This window comes from Lagenorhynchus albirostris, chromosome 15 (genome assembly GCF_949774975.1).
Source record: "Lagenorhynchus albirostris chromosome 15, mLagAlb1.1, whole genome shotgun sequence".
Classification (NCBI taxonomy): domain Eukaryota; kingdom Metazoa; phylum Chordata; class Mammalia; order Artiodactyla; family Delphinidae; genus Lagenorhynchus; species Lagenorhynchus albirostris.
In genome coordinates, this window is record NC_083109.1 from 73758055 (window position 1) to 73780751 (window position 22697).

The following is a 22697-nucleotide window of genomic DNA, read 5'->3' on the forward strand; positions in this document are numbered from 1 at the left end:
GGCTCATTTTTGATTTTTTGATGCTTACTTGACATTTTTTACGGGTGTTTTGAGTTCTGACCTGACTACTTTTTTTCTTGCCAGTTTAAGATTGGCAGAGAATGGTGGACGTGGATTGATTACAGCCGCTTCCAGGAGCTCATCCAGGAATATGAAGACAGTGGTGGATCCAGATCTTTCAGTGCCAAGGATTACATGGCCAGAACTCCTCACTGGGCGTTATTTGGTGCCAGCGAAAGAGGCTTTGATCCCAAGGACACAAGATATCAGAGAAAGAACAAATCAAAGGATATATCTGGATGTTGAGATTATCTGAATTTAGGATACCGAAGGACACAAACTGATTGCCCAGAAGGTTCTCAGACTCCACTGTGATTTTTCCAAGGACAAATTATATTTCACATAGAGAAGGGTGTAAGGGGACGCAAGTCACATCCTTAGGCTCAGGAGACAGCAGCCACGCTTTGAGTGCCTGGGACTCAGCCTCACTGTCTCTTTCCAGAACTCAGTCCCTTTTCTGAGTTTACTTCTGAAAGAAAATCATTTTGAGGGGGAAGTACACAACCTTTATTAGTTTTGAATTATAATTAGGAAGACTGCCTAGAATGCCAACCATGGGAGTGTCGTGCAGAGTGAATTTCTGTTCCTTTTCCCCTGTCGTGGGCTGTTGGCCTTTGTCAGTTGTACTACCCTGAGGTCAGTGTATCTGCTTCCTCTAAGATCTTCATCCCTTTCTTACATCTTAAGATAACACTTCCTGAAAGTAATTTGTCATAATTCTCAGTTTTTTTATTTTTTCTCAATTATTTTAAATACTACATAGATTTCTTTAAATATTCATTTAGTACCAACTCTTTAGAAACTGATTTGGATCTAAAACTATACTAGATCTCATTCCATTCCCATGCAGATTGCCATAGAAAGTAGTATGTGAGCTGGATTAGAGCAAAATCTCTCTTCTGTAAGAGGAACTGTCATATGATGTCACTGAATAATTAGTCTCACAAATTAGTGAAACAATGCGTACAATTTGGTTTTGGTTTGAAAAGTAAGTGTTTAAGCCTCTCATCACTACACATATAGCAGGTTTCCATCTTCTTTCACTCTTGTAGCCCTAGCTACTTTCTGCAATCTGTTCTTTAAGTTTCAAGTTCTTTCCTAGTTGAAAACATCACTAAATACTCAATAGTTTTTAAGAAGTATTATAGTTATTTAAAAAATGCCTTTATCCTAAAATTTTAGTAAAATATCTTTTGTGAAGACTTGGACCACACATTTTCTTTTGAGCGCTTATTTTAAAGATGCTTCTAGTCCCGTGGTTCTAAGCCCTGTCAGACCCATCTCCTCCTTATATTCCTCCTCTATTCTCTGCTGAAGTAAAGTTCATAATAATATAATCTACTTACTCATTTAGTTGAAAACTGGGCACTGTATTTATTTCTAAGTGATAGAGTCTCTCTGTGCCATAGGATGAAATCAGATGTTCTTGAAGTCACCACATCTTCAAGCATGCGTTCAGTCTCCTGTTGACCCCTGAGACAGACAAGAGATGGGAGTGGTCCAGGCCAGTGAGGCAGGAGCTCACTGAAGCTCAGATGTGTTAATGGTCGTTGAGTAGAGATGGAAAATCTCTATTCAAACCTTAAATGAGAGCAGAGTATTAAAAAGCAAGAGCTCATGCTAAGGAGCGCACAGATGGGCTCCTGTTTGTGACAGCTAACTGGGCACACAGCTGTAGGAAGACCCCTCTGGGGCTGCCGTAAGGAGCAGGGCAGGCGGCAGTGCATGCTGGGCTTTGGACCGTCCCTCAACCTCTTTTTCAACCGGGCACCGCTGCCTTTATTTTTTTATGCATTGAGGTTCTGCTCAAGATTTAATTTGAACGAAGATATTCTGTTGCTTCAAAGAAAAAAAAAACAAAAGCAAACCTCTCACCACCAGAATGAGCCCTCCTGACTCCATTAACTTTAGGAACATAAATGAGCAGTTTTTCCTCCCTCTGCCACCCAGGAAGTGTTTGCTTTATATTAAAAAAAAAAATAACATGGTATATTAATCCCAGTTCACAGTCACAGCAGAAAATTTTAAATGCCTAGGGGAAAAAAATACAGTGGAATCTGGATGAAAAAAATTAAATGTTTGCTGAGCAGTATTAAAGTAGAAGAGATGGGGAAGCTTGAATATTCTTAGAAGGTGAGCTATTTGAAAAATAACATTCTAGATGTCCAGTGGAAGTTATTGTTGGAGTTTGAGCAAGCGATTCTAAAATTCTGCCGAAAAGCTAGCCAGGTAAGAATAGTTACAAGATTCTAGAAGAATAATTATTCAAGGAAAATTGCTTTACAAGATATTAAAGAATGTTGTCTAAAATAATTCAAACAACATGAAACGAGATCAGCTTCCAAAATGACAGAGTGAGAACCTCAGTGAACTCACTCTCCCTCTAAAACAGTGAAAATATGGGCAAAACAACTAAAATCAAAGAATTTTAGAACTCCGACAGTTTAACCAAAGCTTTGCCGTGAGCTGAAAATCATCTGTTAAGAGAAACTACTGAACCTTAATAAAATTAACAGTTTACTTCTCATCAGAAAGCATGGAGGCCAAAAGGCAGTGGAATGGTATCTTAAAAGAGCTGGAAGAAGAGACTTTCAACCAAAAGTTCTATGCCTAGCTTAATCTTCCTTCAAAATTAAAGAAGAAATTAAGACATTTTCAGGTAAGCAAGAAGTAAAGAATTCATCACCAGCAGACCTGCCTACGAGGAGGAGTCCTCAGGGCTTAATGAAAGTACGTTAGGCTTGAAACCACGTGAAGAAATAAACAGCACTGGTGGAAGTAACTACGTAAGTTTTATAGAAGACAATATAAATGTACTTTTGTTTGTAACTCTCCTATCTGTTTTATAAGATAGCTGCGTAAAGCAATATTTATAAAACTGTATTGATGGACTTAGAATGTATAAAGATGTAATTTGTATGACAGTAATAACATGAAAGAAGTGTGAGGGGAACAGAGGTATATTGGAGCAAGTCTTGACTACCCACTGTTGAAATTAAGTGGGTATGTTTCCAAAGCAGATTTTTTAAAGATGCTAATTGTAATCCCAAGAGCAGCCACTAAGAATAAATTTTAAAAGTTATAGTAAAAAAAATACGATTCTGCTCACAGTTTCAATGTGTGGATTTTCCACCCCCCCACCAAACAGTTCTCCAACACCAGCTGGGTGTCCTGCAGTTTAGCTTAATTCTGACACTGTCTACCTGGAGATAGCATCAGATCCCACAGGTTAAGTGCTCTGCCCCCCAACTTCAGATGCCAGTCACAAGTCCAGGTTGTCACCTGTGCTTCTGACCAACCAGCTATAGATTGGAGGTTCCCGTGGGTTTGATAAATGTGCTAGAGCGGCTGACAGAACTCAGAGAAACATTTTACTTACTAGATTATTGGTTTATTATAGAAGGGTATATATAACTCAGGAACAGCCAGATGGAAGAGATACACAGGGCAACGTACGTGGGAAGGAAGATAGGGCCTCCATGCCTTTTGCAAGCACGCCACTCTCCCAGATCATGTGTTCACCAATCTGGAAGCTCTCCAAACCCAGTCCTTTTGTTTTTTTTTGTTTTTTACATCTTTATTGGAGTATAATTGCTTTACACTGGTGTGTCAGTTTCTGCTTTCTTTTGGGTTTTTATAGAGACTTCATTACATAGGCACGATTGATTAAATCATTGGCCATTGGTGATTGACCTTAATCTCCAGCCCCTCTCCCCTCTCCAGAGGTCCAGGGGTGGTTCTGAAAGTTCCCAACCCTCTAATCACTTGGTTGGTGGCCCTGGCAACAAGCCCCCTTCCTTAGGTTACCTAAGGGCTTTCCAAAAGTCGCCTCATTAACATAACAAAAGACACACATTGTTGTTGTTGTTATTGTTGTCATCGCTTAGGAAATTCCAAGGGTTTTAGGAACTCTGTGCCTGGAACTGGGAGAGAATAAGTATATTTAATAATTTAATATTTATATTTAAATAATGTATATTATAAATCACAATATCACAAAGAAATGAGAATTTAAAAGGTACACTAGAAAATATCTATTTAGAAGACAGTAACAGTAACAAAACAACAAAGATCTAAGACATTCAAAAAACAAATAGCAAAAATGTCAGGAACAAATCTTGCCTTATTGGGTTAGTATATTATGTAAGTAGATTAAATACCCCAATCAAAAGAGGCAGAATGTATTTTTCTTTTAAATCCAATTATATGCTGTTCGCAATAGACACACTTTACATTCAAAGACTAAAAGGATCGAGAAAGGTATATACCATGGAAGCAGTTACCAAAAGAGAGCTAGAGTGGTTTTACTAATATCAAAAAAATAGACTTTAAGACAAAAAAAAAATTGTTAGTGGGGACAAAAGGGACATTTTATAATGATAAATTGTAATTATTTTAATTATTTATAATTACACCTTACTAGAAAGATGTAATGATTTTAAACATGCATGGACCTAACTAACAACAGAGCCCCAAAATATGTGAAGTGAAACCTGACAGAGTTGAAGGGAGATGATTCAGTAGTAATTGGAGACTTACATAGCCCACTTACAATAATGGATAGAGCAACTAGGCCAAAGCCCAAAAAGGAAATAAGAGATTTGAGCAACACTATAAACCAAGTACACCTGAAGGCCTCCATAGGACGCTGCACCAGCAACACATTATTCTCGAGTGCCATGGAACATTCTCCAGTATAGACCATATGTAAGATCATAAAACAAGTCTCAGTAAGTTTAAAAGGATTGAAATTATGCAAAGTATAGTCTCTGACCAATGGAATGAAATTAGAGATCATTAGAAATCAACAGCAGAAGAAAATTTGGGAAATTCATAAACATGTAGCAATTAACCAACATCCTAAACAAACAATGGGTCAAAGAGGGAATCACAGGGAAATTAGGAAAGACTTTTGAGATGAATGAAAATGAAAATACAACATACCAAAACTTATGGGATGCTGCTAATATAGTGCTTAGAGGGAATTTTTTTTTTTTCTTCGATAACGCGGGCCCTCACTGTTGTGGCCTCTCCCTTTGCGGAGCACAGGCTCCGGACGCGCAGGCTCAGCGGCCATGGCTCACGGGCCCAGCCGTTCCGCGGCATGTGGGATCTTCCCAGACTGGGACATGAACCCGTGTCCCCTGCATCGGCAGGCGGACTCTCAACCACTGCGCCACCAAGGAAGCCCTGCTTAGAGGGAATTTATAACTGTAAATGCCTACATTAAAAAGAAGATACATCTCAAATTAATAACCTTCCATCTTAAGGAACTAGAAAAAGAACAACTAAACTCAAAGTGAGCTAAAGGAAAAAAATAATAAACACTAGGGGCAGAAATAAATAAAAGAAAGGAAAGAAAAGCAAAAGAAAAAATTAGTGAAACCGGAAGTTGGTTCTTTAAAAAAAATCAACAAAATTGGCAGACCTTTAGCTAGACTCACCAAGAAAACAGGAAGATGCAAATAGCTAAAATCAGCTATGAATGCACAACTTTCTGAATATACTAAAAACTATACTATACACTTTAAATGAGTGGATTTTAAGGTATATGAAATATATCTCAATAAAGCTTTTTTTAAAAAAGCACAGAGGCAAACCTTAATGTTTATGAAAAGCAGTATAGGATATAAGATAAGGAATATAGGATAAATCAATGGAGATTTGGAAGAAAAATTATGTAGTTTTGGTCTTTATACTAAATAGCAAAAAGAGTCAAATGAAACAAAAAGCTCAGAAGAAACCTTGGGTGACGAAGGCCTTTCTGGACCAATGGCTTTCCAACTTACTCATGCATCAGAGTCACTCGGAGGGCTTGTTAAAACGTATTTGTGGACCCCACTCCAGAGTTTCTGATATAGTAGGTGTGCAATGCAGAAGAATTTGCTTTTCTAACAGGTTTCTGGGTTATGCAAATGCTGCTAAGAGACCACACTTTCAGAATCCCTTGTAGATATAAAAACAATGTAAGAGATCTAAGGACAGGGGAAGAAGAACACTGCAGGTAGAGGACTGAGCATGCTCAAAGGCCACGTGGGGAAGGGTTGTGGCACATTTGAGTAGCTGTAGGAAGGCCTCAGTGGCTGGAGAATGCTGCAGAAGATGTAGGAGAAGACCAGGCCACGCAGGGGAACCAGGAGAACATAACAGTGATGACTCAGGGAGATACGGGCCAGTCTAAGCCCTAAGAGCAATTATGCAAAGGAACAGCATGATTAGATGTGCATCTTAAGAAGATCACTGTAGCTTTGGGTTAGATAATGGCCTGGTAAGACCAAAAGGGAAGGGGATGAGTTGGTAGGTGTTCTTGTAGAACAGGCCAGAAGTGATGGCCCGGGTGGTAGCATTTGTGCAGTGCACGCCCCTGCATGCTGACCCTGGTGGTTGGAATGGAGGGCAGTGGGTAGATTTGAAAGAGACCTTAGGAGGAAACACTGGTGGATCTGGCCACAATTTGGCTAGATGGGGGTGGGGGAGTGTGGAGTGTGGGCAGGCAGGAGGGATGAGTCGTCAAGGATGACTCCTGGGTTTCTGGCTTGAGAACAGGAGAGGAGATGGTGGTGCTCTGTAGGCTGAGACTGGAAGAGGGCCAGGCCTGTGGGAGATCCTGAGTTCATTTGTGGACAGGTAGGCTTGGAACTGCCCAAAATTTCCAAGGGGAAGGTCAAGCCAGCGGTCAGGCATACAGGTCTGGGGTGGAAGAAATGTGTGAATCATCATGGTGTAGGTTATACTTGGAGCCTCAAGGAGGGCGGAGGTCATCTTCGGAGAGAGTATAAAATGAGGAGGAGGGGCCATGTCTCCAGGAACTCTAGCAGGTAGGGGTGGGACAGGGAAAGAAGTCCCCTGACATCTTCAACAGGGGAGACATTAGAGTAACCAGGCCTGTGGAGTCACAGAAACCTGGGGGAGTTGGGGGGCGGGGACAGATCAAGAAAAGACTGGAGAACAGTTCCAGAGGCCAGTGAGAAGTGAGCCAAAGAGGATGACAGCAAAACATCCCTTGCATAGGGGTCCTCATCAATACTTGTAGTGCAGTGCTCGCACCAGTGAAAGTTTTTAATGACAGAAGATGTTTATGATATAACGCTAAGTTTAAAATACAGAATACAAAATCGTAGTTATCACCTTACTTATATAAAAATCCTATGTATGAAGCAACATATAAATGGATATGTATTATCTTAATTAGCACAATAAAAGGTATGAGGGAATGTGTTTTCTACCTTGTAGAGTCAGACTCTAAGCTTTTTCCTTAAATAAGATCCTGAAGTTGGAATTCAGCCTATAGTTGGAGTTAAATATATTCAAAACTGCATATTTTGTCAGCTGAAAGATTCGTCTTTTTTTGTTTTTCTTTGTGTGCTGGGTTGCTTTTCTCACTTTTTATTTAAATACAAATTGATGAACCCCTCCCCGGGCACCGTTGATTTAATCTAAGTCGGCAGTGACTAATCTTGTTGGCTCTTAGCCTGCTTGGTGTTTTTGTCCTTTACTGATTTCCTTTCATTCATTATGAATAAAGTACGCTACTCTCATGACTAGGTTTTGAAGCTGTTTGGTACCGTGTTGTAAATTTCACTGCCTTTTCTGGAGAAAAAGACCCTCTTGTTTGGAAGGAACCCTAGCGTGTTTAGATTTCTCCTCACTGATTCCAAGAATTCCAGCTTAGATGTTAGAGAAAGAGAACTTATAGTGGCTGCAGACCTCAGTCTAAGGCAGGGTGTGTTTGCAACGGGCAGTGAGGGAAGCTATCAACTTCTGGGTGAGACAGGAGCATGTATTTGTGCAAAATCGGAGCAGGCAAACATCTTGTGATTCCTTCTCTAGTTTCTGAGAATTCTCATCAAGACCCTGTGAAGCTCCAGCTAATGCTTTCACTTTTCTCTCATTGAGGAAGTGAATTAATTGTGCAGCTATTAACTGGCTCTCATTGAGGACTACTAGATTTGTACTCTGATTGCTGGCTAAGGAGAAGTGGGAAAAAAATCGCTTGGACTGTTGAAAAATGGAACTTTTTATTTTCAGCAACTGGTCCCTCCCCTCCCCGTTCCTGCCAGGAGGAGCTGCAGTTTCCTGATCTGCCCCCCACTCAGGCAGGAAGAGGGCCTGGGATGTCCCCCAATGTGGGACCCCGGCTCACGGAGGGATTAGGAAATGCCAGTCTCACCGTGTTCACACCCCCCATCTGCCCCCAGAGAAGGGGGAAGTGAGGCCACAGAGAGGAGGGCTCGGGAGCATCACGCTGGAGCAGCGGGGCAGAAGGGCTTCATGAGATCACGCCAGCAGGGTTCAGCTCACCCAAGCACTGCACTGGGGACGTTTGGCACATCTGGCTTGAGCAGGGGAGCCCTGAGGTCAGGTTGTGGTGTCTGAAGGGTGCGGGGTGGCCTTGGAACTCTTGCCACTTACCTGCCGCGCACAGAATAGGGATCCCTGGGGGCAAGGCTTTAAGGCGTCGGGCACATTTCTTGCCAGGACCTTGGGCTCCTCTGACTAGTCTCTGACCCGGCCCCTTCCCAGGAGACCAGAAGTCAGCACTTCCTTTGTGCCACAGTCTGAGCCCCAGTGTGGGGCTGGGAACTGGGATTCAGGTCTGAAGAGCAAGGCCTCATGAGTCTGCTGGGCAGCGCAGGTGGGGAAGGCACAGCTCTGAGGCCACGGGAGCAGGTTCCTGGCAAGTGTGTGCTGTATCTTTGGGGTTGGAGTGTTTGGCGTGGCAGATGGAACCCAGCGGCGTTCCTCTGGGGGCTGTGCTCTCCTTAGCCCCCAGCCTGCACGCGGTGCTGGGGGGACACATGATCAGAGAAGGAATACCTGGCCATTTATTGAGAGCCCTTCCTACTGATAACCGGAAAAGCTTATCAAAACTCCAGGCTCTTGTTCAACTCATCCAAAAGAATTGGGGCAAGGAACACAAAACACAAAGGAAGAAACACACACACACACGCACACGCACACACACACACACACACGCACACACTGAGGCTGAGGAGCAAAGAAAACAAAGAAGCAGGTTATGGAGGCAAAGAACACACTCAGAGAAGAGTGCGGGCGTCCTCATGAGCGAGGGGTGCACTGCAGGGTTATTTATTTATTTATTTTTTTTAAAAAAATATATTTGTTCGTTTATTTATCTTTTTATTTTTGGCTGCATTGGGTCTTCCTTGCTGCACACGGGCTTTCTCTAGTTGCAGTGAGCCAGTGCTACTCTTCATTGCGGTGGCTTCTCTTGTTGCAGAGCACGGGCTCTAGGAGTGCGGGCTTCAGTAGTTGTGGCACATGGGCTCAGTAGTTGTGGCTCGCGGGCTCAGTAGTTGTGGCTCACGGGTTTCAGTAGTTGTGGCACGCGGGCTCAGTAGTTGTGGCTCAGAGGCTCTAGAGTGCAGGCTCAGTAGTTGTGGCGCATAGGCTTAGTTGCTCTGCAGCATGTGGGATCGTCCCGGACCAGGGATTGGACCCGTGTCCCCTGCATTGGTAGGTGGATTCTTAACCACTGTGCCACCAGGAAGTCCACTGCAGGGTAATTGATTCACCCTTTTATCTTATTTTACCCCTTTGAATGGATGGGGGTCTTTTGATTAGGGGTAGATTATTCATTGAGGGGAGGGTTGAGGTGGGGCCTGGATTGCACCAGGTTGCATCAGCGCATTTGTCTCCTGAAGCCACCGCATATGTGCTCTAAGAGCTGTTTTCCCTTCAGTTGTCCCTTAGTAGTCTAGTGGCTACATGTGGAGGGTTGTACAGGGTCATTAGCAACCTGTGCATTTTTATTGCACATGCTCCACGGTTTCCATGGTCAGAGTTTCTTGTGCAGATGCTACAGAGGTTCTGTTTTAGATGCCGTTCCTCCACACGTCATGGCCTCATTAAGTGCAAACCAAGGAGGTGCCTTTGCCTTCTGCCTAATACGTATGCACGAGGAGGCTGTCCTTGGGCCCGGGCCTGTCTTTCCCGCCTGACTACATGCCAGGCTCTGTGCAGGACCTCTGCCTCCAGGCTGGGGGGTTAAATGGCAGGCACTGGTCAGAGCTGTAACTCCCTGCCTCACCCCAAACTCCGCCTCCCTCCTTCTGTCTAGCCAACAGACAGGCTGCCGGAGTGAACGTTCTCGAATGCACATCTGACCATATCCCTCCCAAAACCCTCCCATTCCTCCTTTAAGCCCGTTGTCAAGTCCACACTCCGCAGCCTGACACACCTCACCACCGGTCCTGTGGAATAGCTCGTGCCGCTGCTTCCATCTCTAATTCCCATCCTTTCCTCCATCCCCCTGACCGGCTCCTGCACAGCTTCTAAATTCAGACTTTTGAGTTTGCAGTTAACCTCATTCAGATGATTTCATTGGCTTGCTCGTTAAAGTACACGTTGGCCTTAAGTTTTTTCACCCAAGGCAACTTAGCACAGAGCTTTTCAACACATTTCCAGAACTCCTAGACTTTGAGCATCTTATTGAGTAAGATATTACCCTGGTGGCAGTGCATCCTTATTCGTATCGCCCTTTCTTCAGGATCAGAGCCTTGGCTGTGATGGTCCCCAAAGGACAGGAGCCATACCGAGCAGGTTCAAGTGGCTTAGACGCACATGCTCAGGAGTTCTGACCTCTGGGTTTATGCTCAAGCCACAGAACATTATTGATCACTCTGTACTTTACTTGAAATGATTGATAGTTGGTAACAAAACATGGGCAATATTTTCATGTTTGATTTTTAGGTGGTTTTGTCCTCTCATTTTTCTAAACTGGTACTAGACGGAAAAAGATGTTTATACTATAGAGTCCCGAACTGCTGTCATGGCATGAAAGCATGTAGCAGTCAGCATGCTCTCTGCTACCAGTAACAGAGTTAGTGGTTTTGAACTAGTGGTTTCAAACAGTAGGGATTTTTATTGCCTCATATAAGCAATCTGGAAGTAGGTGGTTTCCAGGTTGAATCTAGGGATGAATAATCGAAGACCCAGGCAGTTTCCAAGCTTTCCACCACACCCTTTAGGACATGTTGACTTTCGTTTTCAGACTGTTGCCCCATGGTCTCAAAATGGCTGCCAAAGTTCCAGGCATCACATTCTCTCACAGTTGTGTTCAAAGCCTGGAAGGAAATGGATGAGGAAGAGAGCTCTCCTCTATTGAGTTGCTCTATTAATCAAAAAGGGAAAAACACCTTAGAGACTTCCCTTTAAGTCTATTAACCATAAATGGGTCAGTTGACAACCTCCAATTGCAAGGGAGGGGGAGAGCACAAGCATCTGGCATTTTCAGCCTCTAGTGTGGGAGGTAGGTACTATTAGGAGCGAAGAAGGTGGACAACAACTCCACCTGCTGCAAGAATATATATCTTGTGTGTGTAGTTCACCAACACACCAAACAGGTATGGAGCACCTGCTGAGGGCCAGGTTCTTGCTCTGGGTGCTGGAAGAGGAACTTCACATTGTAAGACTCGGTCCCTGCCCTGTCCAGGAGAAAAGCAATACCCATGAGCCAGAGATTAAAAATCAGCAAGTTAAATGCAAAGTAGTCTTAGAACCTGGGAGTAGGACTGAGAAACTAGCTTTGTCTTGGAGAATGGAGAGCTTCATGGAGGAGGTGACATTTGAACTGTGTCTTGAAGGATGAATGGGAGTTTACCAGAGGAAGAAGGCAAGTAAAGGCCATTTCCGGCCAAAGGGCAGCACGGGCAGATTCAGAGCTCTGAAAAAGCCTGCTTTTGTTTTACTGATCGCCACCTCTTCCACCACCACCCCGGCTCTGAAGGAGAGCCACCCTTAATCAGAGCTGAGCCTCACGGCCCATTTGGTTGTTCTGAGAGCAGCAGTGATGAGTGCTCATTCCACTCGGGAATTCTTCATTCAGAGAGACCTGAAGTCCTTCAGACCTGCAGTGGGTGGTGTGGGCTGCTCTGTGGGGCATTTATTCTTTGTTCAGCCCACGGTGACACCCTGACTTTTGGGGTATGCACGGGTCCTCACCCACTGTATGGGGGAGTGTCTGGTGGAGGCTATGCTCTTAGTCTCCCCTTGCCCCTCCTGGCCCTGAGATTGGCCATATGACCCTGAACTAGGGCAGTGGCTCTGCCCGCCCCCTGGGTCTGCTGATGGGTCCGGATGTGAGCGGGACTGATGGAAGGCCTTCCCTGGATTTCTTCAAGTCAAGCCTGCGGAGGCTGATCTGAGAGACGGAGCCCGTGTCCTGCCAGGGCTCGATGCCTGTATCCAGGTGTCCCTCTGCACAGCTTCCCCACGCGCCGCCCTTATGGGGAGCGACAAGTCACGTCTTTCACTTGGGTTCATTGGAGCTGGTTTTATCACTTGCAGTAAAGTCTTGGCTAATCTAGTAGCACATCACTAGCGGAAGCCCACTGTCTGCCACCTGGCTGCCGCCTCTCCTGGTAATATCCCTGACCCAGAGAGGCCTTCTCTTCTGTCCTGCTGAGTCTGGTTGGAGGAAGATCTCCTGTGAGGCCTGGCTCAGCAACTTCTCTCCCATTTCTCTGGGGCCTTCCCTCTGTGGCTCCTTTCACTCCAAGCCAGCCCCGTGGCTCCTATGACCCCAGCAGCCCAGGGCTGCCATGCTGCAGGCCCGTGTCGTCCCACAGCTACGTGAGCATGCATGCTGCAGCTGGGGCCTGTACAGATGATAAAACTCTCTCCATCTTTCACTCCTTGGGACACACACACCTTCCCCTGGGCCTGGGGACCCTCTTCTTGGGTTCTTTCTTGCTCCTTTGCCTTGGGTGCCTCTGTCTGGGTCTGTCTGCTGCTGACGCGCTGTGTGCAGGCTGTTAGGTAGAGCCGTACCCGGCTCTTGTTTTAGAGGCCTATTATCTTAATTCCCAAAGCTTTCACAGGGAACAGGCAGCAAATACAGCAGCAGCAGCATGCACTCTGCCTGCCTCCTAATTATGGCAGTTCATGACTCAGAATCTCAAACTGGTCATTTCTTTGGCCACAGACAGCATCCTGTCCCACTCTTCCCTGCATCCCCTCCGAAAGAGTCAGCCCATCGTTCCAGGAGGAGGGGATGCTGTTGCAATTCATCATGGTACAGATACTACTGTGCGGGGTGGAATAGCGATGCTGTCTGCAGCAGGGCAGGGCATGAAGGGAGGAATAAAACGTACTTCATTAAGAGAAAATTGCATCAAGCCCTCATCCCCGCACGCTCATTTTACTGTGCTCTGTTTACCAAAGCTCATGTGGGCTTATTTAATTTTATTGGAAAATGAGAAAATGCCCCCCAAAATCACTGCCTCACACAAACACGCCTAGCAATAAAATAAAGTGTGTGTTTATAATGCTTTTAGATTTTATCTCATTAACAGGCCACTTCCCTGACCCGGTGGGATCTGCACACTGTGGGGATGGGGAAACAGGCATCGGGGTATTTGTGCGTGTGCAGGGCAGGCCCCTTTCTCCTGGGGGTGCCGAGGCCCCCGCCGCCCTCCCTCTATGGTTAAAAAGCTTTCAAACGGTCTCTATTTCATGAGCCCTGACCCCGTCCCTCATTGTTTCATGTTCCCCCTAAACAACAACTGGAAATTTTTGTGTGAAATCAAGCTTCGTTTTTCCCATCCCCTGAGGAATACAAAGTCAGGCAAGGAGAAGAACCCCCCTTTCTCACCTCCAGTTAGTTTCCTGCGTTGTCTGCTCCAGCCACACCACCAAATCCGCTTCAGCGAAGTCCCCGGTGACGCCTCAACCTCAAAGCCAACAGATGCCCCCCTTCATCCCGCCTGACTCTCTAGCTTTTGGTCCCAGGACCACTTCGCTCTCACCTCCCCCTCCCGGCGTCCTGCCGGCACCTCCTGCCCGCCATGGTGATTCTCGCCCTGGCTTTCCATCTCCCTGTTCCTCTCCACCCCACACCCTGTGACCTCAGCCTTCCCGCCTGGCCCTCTCGAGTCTGTATCACTTCCACGTGGATGGCCCCAACCCCGGGTTCTCTTCTGAACCACAAGCCTGTTTATCCAAGTGCCTTTGCGGTTCCCTCACCTTGAGTCCCCTCCCAGCCCCGCCTTTTCCTGCTTGCCTGTCCCTTCAACACAGGGTCAAGGTAGTAGGGCCCCTCAGAGGCCCTCTGTGCTCCCACCCGAAGGAACTGCCCCTTTGTTTGTACACGATTCTTTTTTTGGGGGGGGGGCGCGCAGCATGTGGGACCTTAGATCCCCGACCAGGGATTGAACCCGTGCCCCCTGCATTGGAAGGGTGGAGTCTTAACCACTGGACCACCAGGGAAGCCCCTGTACATACTTCTAATATTGTCCATTGCCCATGGGTTGTCTTTTATTGATCTAAATGTTTGCCTCCCCTCCCCCACCCAGACATGACCCCCAGCGGGAGTCTGAGGCGCCGTCACCTTCCTGGGCAGTGCCCGGCTCTGGGCAGGCCCCTTGCGAAGCCATTATCGCCTGCCGAAGAATCACCATGGGCATTATTTCCTTTAGCAAACTCACCAAATAACAGATTGCTAACTGTCCTCCTTCCCTTCCCGCCTATTCAGGCAGTTCTGAGAGCCCTAATATCTCACAAATCCTTCCTAAGGCCTCATTTATAAAATCATTCTCTTTTTTAATAAGTCAGGGGTGACTTGCCACGTCTATTCTTAATGGCCTCTTTCTAAATGCCTTGGCACCTCTTTGGGTTTTCCAAAGGCCCTAAGTGGTTTTCTGAGTTTAGCGGCACCAGTTTTTCCTTTTAAGGTATACCCGTCTGCAACAAGAACATTTCTGAATGACTCATAATTTCTATATCGCGGTTTTCTTCCAGTGGATTCAAAATATTTTGTACCTTTGATACTTTTGCCCTGATATGCGGTGTCAGCAGACCAGGGCCCCCTTTCAAGTGACTGTGGCTGCCTGGGGGCTGCAGTAGTTTATACGATTTGTCCACATACTCACTGCCTCGCTCTGGGCCCATCACTTCAGCAACCTCCCTGGTGCCTCCTCTATGGGAGGGGTGGACGCCCCTCCTGTCCCGCTGGCTTCAGGCTGGGCTGTTGGACTAACTTTGGCCAGTGGTATGTGATCAGATAGGACATCCAGTGTAGCCCAGCAGAAGTTTTAAGAACCAGTGTGTGTTTCTACCCGCTCTTTTCCTTCCCCCTTTGCCAAGAAAATGGCCTGTCCCCTTCTGCTCACCTCCCTAGAATGATGAAGACACTTGGACCAGAGCCCCAGCCAAGCAGCAGAAGTGTGTGGTTATAAGCTCCTGCGGTTTTGGAGTCGTCCATTGCTACAGCACAACAGGGCAAAAACGGACTGATACAGATGCTCTTGGTCACTCAGAGAAGACAGAGATTTATATGTTGAAAACTCTAAGGAGATTTTCTTACTAGCCCATTGGATCATGGGACACCTGCTAGCTTGCTTTTTTTAAAAGGAGTGCATTTTGGAGAAGACTCATTAAACCTTCAAAACCTTCATTTCCCATTGTGATGTCACCATCTCCCAGTTTTAGCGTCCATTCCTCCCATCATCATAGCAACACACATTCGGGGACAGGAGCTGGAAAATCCTCGAAAAGGATTGGGGGGGGCAATTTTCAATTCCTCCTTGGACCTCAGAAACCTCATCTTATCTTCTGTAGCTTTATTATCTCAGGTAAAGATGAAGGCAGAATGTGCTAAGACAAAGGGGGTCTGCTCAAGTATAAGGAAATGTTGCCGTTCCTGCCCCTGGAGGAGGAGGAGAGGAAAGATTACTCAGAGCATGCTCCACTGCAAGGGAATGGCATATATGGGGCCCAAGAAGAGCTCCCCCAAATCCAGCTGAGTTGCACTCCACCGCCTCCAGGTGGTACTTTGCTGAGGATGTGTCTTTTTTTTTTTTATTCTTTTATTTTTCGGAGTGAACAGACAAAGCCTTTATAAAATGTGTGAGATGGTTCAGAACTAAGATGAACTTTACACGGGAGCAATAACAAAACACGAGGATTATGATGCTTTCAATAGACATTATGAAAAAGCAAAGAAATCAATGCGTGTGAAAGAACACTGGAACAGATTGCATTAAAAACCTCAAAGGGCTGTGATTCCTTCACTCAGAAGAGCCGCGGGACGGCGAGGGGCCGAGCGCAGCAGAGCAGGGGCAGCGCCGGAGCGAAGGGCGGGCAGCGCTGCCAGCCTGAGGATGTGTCTTGATTGGGAGTCTGCCCTGTGTGTCACTAGGATCACCTACATCTTGGAACCCGGCAACCCCAGATGCTCTGATGAATCGTGTATTTTGAGGTCCTTACATCTAAACCGGTGCAAACAGCTTATAACTCTGTCAGGATCTGGCAAGTGTATCCTCTCTTTCTTATATGGAAGCCTGAGTTTTGGTTGTCAATTCATTTCACCAGAGAGATAACACAAGAATTTTTTTTTCACCTGAATTTTTAATTTTTATCCTCTTTTAATCCCTTTATTGTTAAATGATATCTTTTTAATTTATTTTTAATTTACTTTTTATTGAAGTATAGTTGAATTACAATGCATTAATTACTGCTATACAGCAAAGTGACTCAGTTATACATATATATATATATATATACATTCTTTTTCATATTCTTTTCCATTATGGTTTGTCCCAGGATATTGAATATAGTTCCCTGTGCTACACAGCAGGACCTTGTCGTTTATGCATTCTATATATACCAGTTTGCATCTGCTAATCCCAAACTCCCGATCCAACCCTCTCCCACCCCACCTGAATTTTTTAAAAGAGAAGATACGACGCTGGGCTTTGGAAATAAATGTCCTGGTAACTTTCCACGCTTACACCTGACTCAGAACCAAACCAGGGCAGATGGGAGCAATGACCTGTATCTGTGCCATGTGTGTGCATCCTGGTCTGGAGAACTTGGCTTTGAGACCCAACAGGAGGGCCTCAGCAACATGGGCCTGCAGGGTAGGGAGGTAGGTGTACCAGTCAGGGTTCTCAAGAGAAAGAGAATCAGTAGGAGGTTAGACATTTTGATTAAAAGAAGTTATTTCATGCAATTATGGGGCCTGAGAAGTCCTACAGTCTGCCATCTGCAAGCTGGAGACCCAGGAAAGTGATGGTAAAATTCCGTCTGAGTCTGAAGATCTAGAAACCACGGGAGCCAGTGGTGTAAATCCCAGTCCAAGGTCAGGAGAAGATGAGATGAAATACTCCAGCTGAAGCACTGAGGCAGAAAAGCAAAGCGGGCGAATTCCTCCCTCCTCGCCTTTTGGCCTCAATAGCTTGGGTGATGCCAACCCACACTGGGGAGGGTTGATCTCCCTTACTGAGTCCACTGATGCAAATGCTAATCTCATTGGAAACAACCTTTTATGGGGCATTCCCTGGCGGTCCAGGGGTTAGGACTTGGCGCTCCCACTGCCAGGACCTGGGTTCGATCCCTGGTTGGGGAACTAAGATCCTACAAGCCGCGTGGTGAGGCCAAAAAAAAAAAAAGGAAACCTCATAGAGACACCCAGAAATAACGTTTCACCTGGGCGTCCTGTGGCCAGTCAAGTGGACACAACATTAACCATCACAGGAGGGAAGCCAGAAGCAGCCCCCAAGCCTGGCCCCAAAGGATGGCACGTGAAGAAATGCCAGCAGCCTGAGAGGACGTGGGAAACAGAATCACACCCAGGGAGGCCCGATGGGGCCGGGGGCACACAGCCCAGGATAGGGGTACAGAGACCTCCACAGTGTGATCTCAGGGTCATCCCTTATTAGCCAGACTCTCACCAGCACCTGGAACGAGAAGGGAGAGTTGGAAAAGAACCAGAGGAAGGTGGGTGGCAGGAGTGGGCAGGGGCCAGTGCCTTATTGGAGCAGGGCTGGATTTCTAGTAGGACCTTCCGGGGAACTAAGGCAGACTTCCGGCAGCCAGTTGTGCGCTGGACGAACGAACTGGGGAGGGTTGGGGGAGGGCCCTGTGACTTGTGAGCTTTGGGGCCCCCCAGGCTGCCCCCAGAAAGTTGAGACACAGGTTCTGGTGGAACGACCCCTTCCAGCCTCCCTGCGACGAGCTAGCCTGCCTCCCTGGCTGTCACAAGGTCTTTGCAGATTGCACGGGAGGGAGCCTGCCGCCCCGCAGCCCCCCTCAACTCAGCCGCTTGTTTCTCTCTCCCACGCTGGCGATGGCATCTGACAGTTTTACTCTCTTGGGCTGTTAAGATGTTCATTTCCTCTCAGGTATAAATGGAAATTAGAGGAAATAAAATGCCCTAGAATTATTTGATTTGATTCCCAACAGCCCTCTGAACCTAATCATCTCATTGTTGCCACAGAAGGAAACATGAGAGTGCTGCTGGAGGATTTGGTCTCTGTCCTCTCCTTAGACCCCGCAAACCAAAGCTCCCCATTGAGAGAGAACCTGTCCTGTTTTATCACAAATATGTGGATTTCCAGAATGAACTGCAAGACACTGAGTAATTCTGAAGGAATACTAAGAGAATTGTGTTCCTGTTTATGATCAATTTCTATCAGTTTCCTCCCGTCTCTTTCCCTGGGGGGAGACATCTGCAGGAAGCTTCATTCAAGAGTCATAGCCATCATGGTGCTTTGAGCATCGTGAGATGGGCAGTGGTTCCATTTTATGAGTCTCCTTGAATATTCCTCTCCTTCCATGTGAAGCAGAGGGCTGGGCTGGGCGTCAGAATGCTGGTTTACTTGGGAATGCTGGTCTCCCATTACAGCTTTGGGAAGAGCCCCTGCTGTACTTCCTGGTATAGGGGTAGCAACTCCTGTTATCTGCTCCTCAGGCTCCCAGATCTGGTTTAGAGGCAGGTACATCTCTTCCAGAATAACTTTCCAGAATTCTAGTGGAAGGCAGTGTGATGAGGGCTAACACTCAGCAAAATGAGTTTTAAAGTTAAGGCTTTTTTTTTTTTTTGGCCACGCCACATGTCTTGTGGGATCTTAGTTCTCGACCAGGTATTGAACCCGTGCCCCCTGCAGTGGAAGCGTGGAGTCCTAACCACTGGACCACCAGGGAATTCCCTGAAGTTGAGGCTTTTTAATGACTGTGTGTGTGTGTGTGTGTGTGTGTGTGTGTGTGTGTGTTTCTTTCAAGTCTTTCCTATGGAATCTTCCCAATGTCAATGTACTAATAACCTGTGGTTACTAGTAACCACAGCACACAGGATACATGGGGATTTTAAGTAGAAAATCAAAGATTTAAAGGGCTGGAAGGGACCCTCAAAGTCCTGGAACCCAACTTCCTGAGAGTGTTCCCATTATTTCTACAGAATCCTAACCCGGCATTGTCCAATGTAGAACGGAATGCCTCTGGTGATGGAGACCTTACTGCCACTCAGAGGGATGAAATCACTAACGAGAGATTTCTTTGGTTGAGGTGAAATAATTCTCTCACAGTAGTTCTCAGGCCCGGTCCTGGTTCTCACCATTGGGAAGTTCAGAGCCAGATAAAACTACTCCCCGAGGTTGTCTTCTCTGGATGGTCAACCAGTTGCTTCTACCATTGCCCACATGAAAAGGGCTCAAGTCTCCTTGGATTTCTGACACATTCTGCTCATCAGTCCCTCTCTAAGGAAAACCAGGAGCCCAGGTTTCCTGAGCAGGGCAGCTGCTCCCTGCACTTTGAGAACTTGAGGGGCATCCTGCCTTCCATCAGGCGAGAGCCTCCTCACGCCCTCAATACAAACGTGCAAACAAGGGCTAAGGACCACACAGCACACAAACCAGGCCTGCTGAGGACTTCAGACTCCAGCAGCAGGACCCCGGTCCTTGACTTGAGGGCCATTTAAAAATTGTTGTTGATGAATTTATTAAGGTATATTTGACCTAAAATAAACTGCACATATTTGAAGTGTACCGTTTGATCAATGTGACCTATGTATATCTACATCCATGAAACTATCACCTCAATCAAGATAATGGACAGTCCGTCACCCCCCAGAATCTCCTTGTTTCCCTTTATAAACTCTCCTCTCCTCCCTCCCAGGCAACTGCTTGTCTGCTTTCTGTCACTAAAGCTTAGTGTGCGTTTTATGGGGCTTCGTATAAGCTGAATCGTATGGTATGTACTCTATTTTCTGGCCTCTTTTACTCAGCATATTTACTTTGAGATCCATCCACGTTGCTGTTTACCTTCCCACCAACAGTGCACAAGTGTTCCCTTTTCTCTACATACTCACCAACACTTGTTATCTCATCTTTTTGACAACAACCATTTTACAGGTGTGAGGTAATATCTCTTTTTGGTTTTGATTTGCATTTCCCTGATGATTAGTGACATTGAGCACCTTTTCATGTACCTGATGGCCATCTGTATGTCTTCTTTGAAAGAATGTCCATTCAGGTTCTAAGTCCATTTTAAAATCAGATTGCTTGTTCTGTAGTTCCTTTTTTTTTTTTTTGATGAAGAGAGTATGGCATTTATTTTATTTATTTCAGTTTCCAGTTGTTCATTGCTAGTATTTAGACACATAGTTGGGTTTTTTTGGTATATTGATCTTGTATTCTGCAAACTCTCTAAACTCATTTACTCGTTCTAGTAGCTCTTTTGTAGATTCCACTAATCATGTCATCTGTGAATAAGTTTTGCTTATTCCTTTCTAATCTGGGTGAGTTTTGTTTCTTTTTCTTGTTTTATTCCATTGGTTAGAACCTCCAGTAGAATGTTGAATAGAAGTGGTAAGAGCAGAAATGACTGTCATCTTCCTGATCTTTTAGAGAAACTGTTCAATCATTATTAAGTATGATGTTAGCTATAGGTATTTTGTAGATGCCCCCTTTCAAGGCTAAAGAAGTTCCCTTCTGTTCGTAGTTTGATGTGAGTTTTTTTGTTGTGGTTTGGTTTTTGTTTTTTTTTAATAAATTTATTTATTTTATTTTTGGCTGCGTTGGGTCTTTGTTGCTGTGTGCAGGCTTTTCTCTAGTTGCGGTTAACGGGGGCTACTCTTTGTTGCCGTGTGTGGGCTTCTCATTGCGGTGGCTTCTCTTGTTGTGGAGCACGGGCTCTAGGTGCACGGGCTTCAGTAGTTGTGGCCCGCAGGCTCAGTAGTTGTGGCACACGGGCTTAGTTGCTCCGTGTCATGTGGGAACTTCGTGGACCAGGGCTCGAACCCGTGTTCCCTGCATTGGCAGGCGGATTCTTAACCACTGCACCACCAGGGAAGCCCTGATGTGAGTTTTTATTAGGGATGGATGCTGGATTTGGTCAAATACTTTTCTGCATCTTCTGGGATATATGTGCAGTTTTCTCTTTTTATTTAGTCTGTTAACATGGTGAATTACACTGTTTTTGAATGTTAAGCCAACTATGCATTCCTGGGTTAAACCTCACTTGGTCATGATGTATCCTTTTTATGTATCATTGGATGGAGTTTTCTAACGTTTTGTTAAATTTTTTTGCAACTATATCTGTAATGGATTTTGGGCTGTATAGTTTTATTTTCTTGTAATGTCCTTGTCTAGTTTTGGTATTAGGATAATGTCAGACTCATAGATTGAGTTGAGAAGTATTCCCTCTCATTCAATTTTCTGGTCAAGATTGAGCAGAATTGGTCTTATTTTTTGTTAGATTGTAGGCTTCAACAGTGAACCCATATGCGCCTAGCAGTTTCTTCGTATGAAGTTTTAAAACTACAGATGATATGAACTTTTCAGGTTACCTGTTTCTTCTTCAGTGAGCTTTGTGACTTTCAAAAACTTCGTGCATTTCATCTAAGTGATGTAATCTATAAGCATAAAGGTGTGCATAATGTTTCCTTATAATCCTTGTGATATCTGTTGAATCTATAGTGACATTATCTCTCCATTCTGAATGTCTTCTCTATGACTTGATTCCTTCTAAATTTATTGTGGTGTGCTTTATGGCCTAGACTATGGTCTGTCTCAATAAGTGTTCTCTGGGCACCTGAGGATAACATGTAGTCTGCTGTAGTTGGGTGAAGTACCCTCAAATGTCTACTATATCCTTGCTGATTCTGTTTATTCTGTCAGTTATCGAGAGAATGGGCACTGACATATATGCCTGTAATTGTGGATTTTTCTACTTCTTGCAGCCTCTGAGTTTTTGCTTCATTTATTTTACAACACTTATTATTCACATTTAGAATTATGCCCTCTTGATTAATTGACCCCTTCACCATTATGAAATGACCTTCTTGGTAATATTCATTCCTCTGAAATCTACTTTGCCTGATATTAGTATTGCTGCTCCAGCTTTCTTTTGACTACTGTTACATGGTATATCTTTTAAAACTTATTTACTGTTTTGTTTATTTATATTTATTTATTTGTTTATATTTAAGTGCAGTTTAAGGGCAGCATGTAATTAGGTCTTACTTTTTTACCCAATCTGACTATCTCTGCCTTTTATGTGGAGTGTTTAGAGCAATTTAGATTTAATGTTGTTATTAATTTTTTTAGGCTTGAATCAACTATCAATTCACTATTTATTGTCTATGTGTCCTACGTATTCTTGGTTCCTTTTCCCTCTTTTTCTGCCTTCTTTTGGTTTAATGGGTATTTTTTATGATCTCATTTTATCTCCTTTGTTGGCTCATTAAGTCTTAACACCTTTTAAACATTTTAGTGGCTGCTTCAGGGTTTTTTGAATACATTAAGTGATCTTATATGACTTCACATAGACAATAAGAACCTTTCAAGAGTAGACTTACATCTCTCCCCCATAACCTTTATGCTACTGCTGCCCTGTGG

General features: G+C 45.0%; 1 protein-coding gene across 5 annotated transcripts in view; it reads left to right on the forward strand.

Moving 5' to 3' along the window:
• LOC132506147 (S-adenosyl-L-methionine-dependent tRNA 4-demethylwyosine synthase TYW1) overlaps positions 1–22697 on the forward strand; it is a 263328-nt gene that overhangs the window by 210977 nt on the left and 29654 nt on the right. For 3 of the 5 annotated variants that reach the window (XM_060124636.1, XM_060124637.1, XM_060124635.1), the window contains one exon: positions 85–3135. The exons of the other annotated variants lie outside the window; for them this stretch is intronic. In XM_060124636.1, the coding sequence (XP_059980619.1) occupies positions 85–306 (222 nt within the window). In that variant the 3' untranslated portion in view covers positions 307–3135. Of the gene's footprint in view, positions 1–84; positions 3136–22697 lie in introns of those variants that run through there. 5 annotated transcript variants of the gene reach the window in all.